Source organism: Notolepis coatsorum, assembly GCF_963971535.1.
Source record: "Notolepis coatsorum genome assembly, chromosome: 5".
Classification (NCBI taxonomy): domain Eukaryota; kingdom Metazoa; phylum Chordata; class Actinopteri; order Aulopiformes; family Paralepididae; genus Notolepis; species Notolepis coatsorum.
This window is the reverse complement of record NC_140169.1, coordinates 89977223-89981043: the sequence shown is the minus strand read 5'-3', so window position 1 is coordinate 89981043 and position 3821 is coordinate 89977223. Positions and strand designations below refer to the sequence as shown.

Below are 3821 nucleotides of genomic sequence, written 5' to 3'. Positions count from 1 at the left end.
ACACACACACACACACACACACGTTCTTAGCTGTCCATCGTGTTCGATGATGAATGCTTGCTCCAGGGGTGGGGTGAGGGGGGGGGGGGGGGGTTAGCGGCACTGCCGCTGGTGCCACTTCTCGTGGGCGTTGAGTCCGATCCTTGAGCCGCACACCCGTCCACAGATGGCGCAAGGGAAGCCAGATACACACTAGCCCCCCCCCCTCCCTCTACACTTTACCCCCCGACTTTGTGACGTTTCAGATATGCACCTCTCCCATGTTGTTATCCTCAGACGACATGCTCTTATCGACCCCATTCGCCGCCACGCCGCCACCCGCGGCCCCGCCCCCCTCGAGCTTCCGCCCTTGTTGGAGCTCCATCTCCAGGTTGATCCAGTTCTGGATGGCCTGGTCCCGGTTCTCGAAGGCCTTCCTATCCGGGGCCGGAGGGGTGACGGGGGTCACCACGTAGTCCTGCCTCCGAGCCAGACACTCGCGGGCGGCCTTGACGCAGAGGTAGCCGAGCTCCACCACGCTGAGGAGCAGCGAGACGCAGGCCACCACCAGCATGAACCAGATGAAGACCGACTTCTCCGTGGGCCGCGACAAGAAGCAGTCCACCTGGTGCGGGCAGGGGAAGCGGCTGCAGACGTAGCGGGGCGCGAGGGCGAAGCCGTAGAGGAGGTACTGGCCCACGACAAAGCCCACCTCCAGGAGGATCTTGGCCACGAGGTGCAGGACGTAGCTGCGGAGCAGGCGGCCGCGGAGGCTGATCTTCCCGTTGCTGCTGCTGTACTTGGGGACCTTGAAGCTCCTCCTGAGGAGCCGGTGGGTCTGGTCGTCCATCGCCGCCTGTTTCTTCATCTTCTCCCTCACCTGGGGAGCGACGGGGCAGAGGCGGAGTTAAGAGCAGGGTGCCCACAGACGTTGCAAAATGAAATTCAAGGACTTTCAAGTACTTTCGTAAGCACTATTTATCATTTTAAAAGGGCATTTAAAAGGATACAATTAACTTTTAAATGCTGTTTTTTTTTAAGATATTGTCGGATCCAAAATGTATGGCTTAAAAAAAAACAATTTCTGACAATTAGTTACACTTTAGATAAAAATATGATCAGAACAATTTTATCATGGATGAACAAAACTTTCAATGCGAATGGTTGATTTTAATTTCAAGGACTTTTTAAGCACCTTAAGAAATTGGCTGTTTTCAAGGACCTAAGACCTTGATTTATTTTGGTAGAAAATCAAGCACTTTAAGCACTTCAAGGACCTTGTGTGAAGCCTGTAAGAGATTGAGACTGGCAAAGCTCCGATTGAATTATGATATTGAAACGGCAAGGGTTTCTTAGAACTATTGGTCAGGACCCAAAATGTAGCATAGCTTAGCACAAATGAATGGAAGCGGATACGAACCACTAGCCTACTCCGGGAGAGGTGTTTTTGGCCAACAGCTAGGCTAGTGGTCAGTATCCGTTTCCATTCATTTGTGCTAAGCTATAGGCTACAGCTTTCTGCTGAACATACAGAGAGGAAAATTGGTATCTATTTTCTGACTCTGGAGAAGACAGTAAGCACATTTCTCACAATGTTGGCGTGTTCCTTTAAATAATCCCATGGTATAATCCAATTTAAACCATGATACAGATGGCATTTAACCCTCTCACTACCACACTACAGAAGGTTAACCTTTCACTACCACACTACAGAAGGTTAACCCTTTCACTAACACACTACAGAAGGTTAACCTTTCACTACCACACTACAGAAGATTAACCCTTTCACTACCACACTACAGAAGGTTAACCTTTCACTACCACACTACAGAAGGTTAACCCTTTCACTAACACACTACAGAAGGTTAACCTTTCACTACCACACTACAGAAGATTAACCCTTTCACTACCACACTACAGACGGTTTCTGTAGTGTGGTAGTGAAAGGGTTAACCGTCTGTAGTGTGGTTGTGAAAGGGTTAACCATTTGTCGTGTGGCAGTGAAAGGGTTAACCTTCTGTAGTGTGTCTTTTATTTTTATTGTAGTTTTTATGACTTTGTGTGTATACTGTATTTTGTATTTCTTTTAGTATTTCTGTTTTTATATTGTACAGCACTTTGGTACAACTTCGGTTGATTTTAAATGTGCTATATAAATAAAGTTGACCTTGACCTTGGTTGTGAAAGGGTTAACCCTTTGGTAGTGTGGTAGTGAAAGGGTTAAGCACAATACCTTTTGGAAGTACCACAATACTTGTTGGTGAGGGGCACTCCTTTTTAACTCTGAGATAGTTCCTCACCTTCTTCTCAGCGTGGATTACATGGAGCACGTGGCCGAGGTACACCAGGGTGGGCGTGGCCACCGAGATGATCTGAAGCACCCAGAAGCGCACATGGGAGATGGGGAAGGCAAAGTCATAGCACATGTTCTCACACCCAGGCTGATCCGTGTTACAGACAAAGTCAGACTGCTCATCACCCCACACCTGAGAGAGGAGAGGAGAGGAGAGGAGAGGAGAGGAGAGGAGAGGAGAGGAGAGGAGAGGAGAGGAGAGGAGAGGAGAGGAGAGGAGAGGAGGGGGAATGGAAGGGGAGTATAGGAGAGGAGAGGAGAGGAGAGGAGAGGAGAGGAGAGGAGAGGAGAGGAGAGGAGAGGAGAGGAGAGGAGGGGGAATGGAAGGGGAGTATAGGAGAGGAGAGGAGAGGAGAGGAGAGGAGAGGAGAGGAGAGGAGGGGGGAGGGGAGGGGAGTAGAGGAGAGGAAAGGGGAGTAGAGGAGAGGATAGGAGAGGAGGAGAAGAGAGTGGAGAGGAGAGGGGGTGGTAAGGGAGGGGAGGATAAAATATGAGAGGAAAGGGGAGGAGAGGAGGAGAAAAGAGGAGAGGAGATGAGAGGAAAAGACAGGATAGGAGAGAATAAGGGAGGAGAGCAGTGGGAAGAGAAGAGAAGAGAATAGAAGACAAGAAGAGAAGAAGAGGGGAGAGGAGAGGAGATGAGAAGAGAAGAGAATAGAAGAGAGGAGAGGAGAAGAGAGGAGAGGAGGGGAGAGGAGATAGTACTTTATTAATGCTTTTTCCTGCTTTGATGTTGAATTTTTTTATTTTGGTTGATTGCTATCGTTTTATTTTGCTTGTATTTTTTTTAACTGAATTTTACTTTTTATTTAAAATACCGGTTGTATGGTAGTCTACTGTAGGTGTATTGTGTCTTGTTATGTATGTTTTGTCATAATTTGTGCTTGCCTTCTTGGCCAGATCACCCTTGAAAAAGAGACCTCGGTCTCAATGGGTTTTTATTTTCTGGTTAAATAAAGGTTTGATGATAATGTCATATGACGTACAGTATGTGTGTATTTGGGTTTGTGTGTGTGTGTGTGTGTATCAGTGAATAAACCAGAATGGTGAATAAAAGACCTTCTCTGCGCCGGCTCCAAGGACCAGGATGCGGAACACAAACAGTACGGTGAGCCAGACTTTACCGATGACAGTGGAGTGGCTCTGCACCTTGTCCAGCAGACGACCCAGGAGATCCCACTCACCCATGATGTCCGTCACCAGTTGTCCCGCCTACTGGAGGAGGAACACATATTATATAATAGAGAGACAGACATGATGGCAGGCAGACAGGCAGGGAGACAGACAGACAGACAGGCAGACAGACAGACAGGCACACAGACAGACAGATAGATAGAGATACATAGAGAGAGAGAGAGAGAGAGAGAGAGAGAGAGAGAGAGAGAGAGAGAGAGAGAGAGAGAGAGAGACAGACAGACAGACAGACAGACAGACAGATAGATAGATAGATAGATAGATAGATAGATAGATAGATAGATAGATAGATAGA

The 3821-nt window shown here is 47.9% G+C and overlaps 1 protein-coding gene across 1 annotated transcript; it reads right to left on the bottom strand.

Annotated features, from left to right (window-relative positions):
• Nucleotides 1–241: 241 nt before the first annotated feature.
• On the bottom strand, nucleotides 242–3520 carry LOC311228263 (gap junction Cx32.7 protein-like; the record flags this gene model as incomplete). Its single annotated transcript, XM_084314170.1, has 3 exons — nucleotides 242–859; nucleotides 2280–2465; nucleotides 3392–3520. 3 exons carry the CDS (start codon nucleotides 3518–3520, stop codon nucleotides 242–244), a joined length of 933 nt encoding a protein of 310 aa, XP_084170296.1.
• Between the last annotated feature and the right edge of the window lie 301 nt (nucleotides 3521–3821).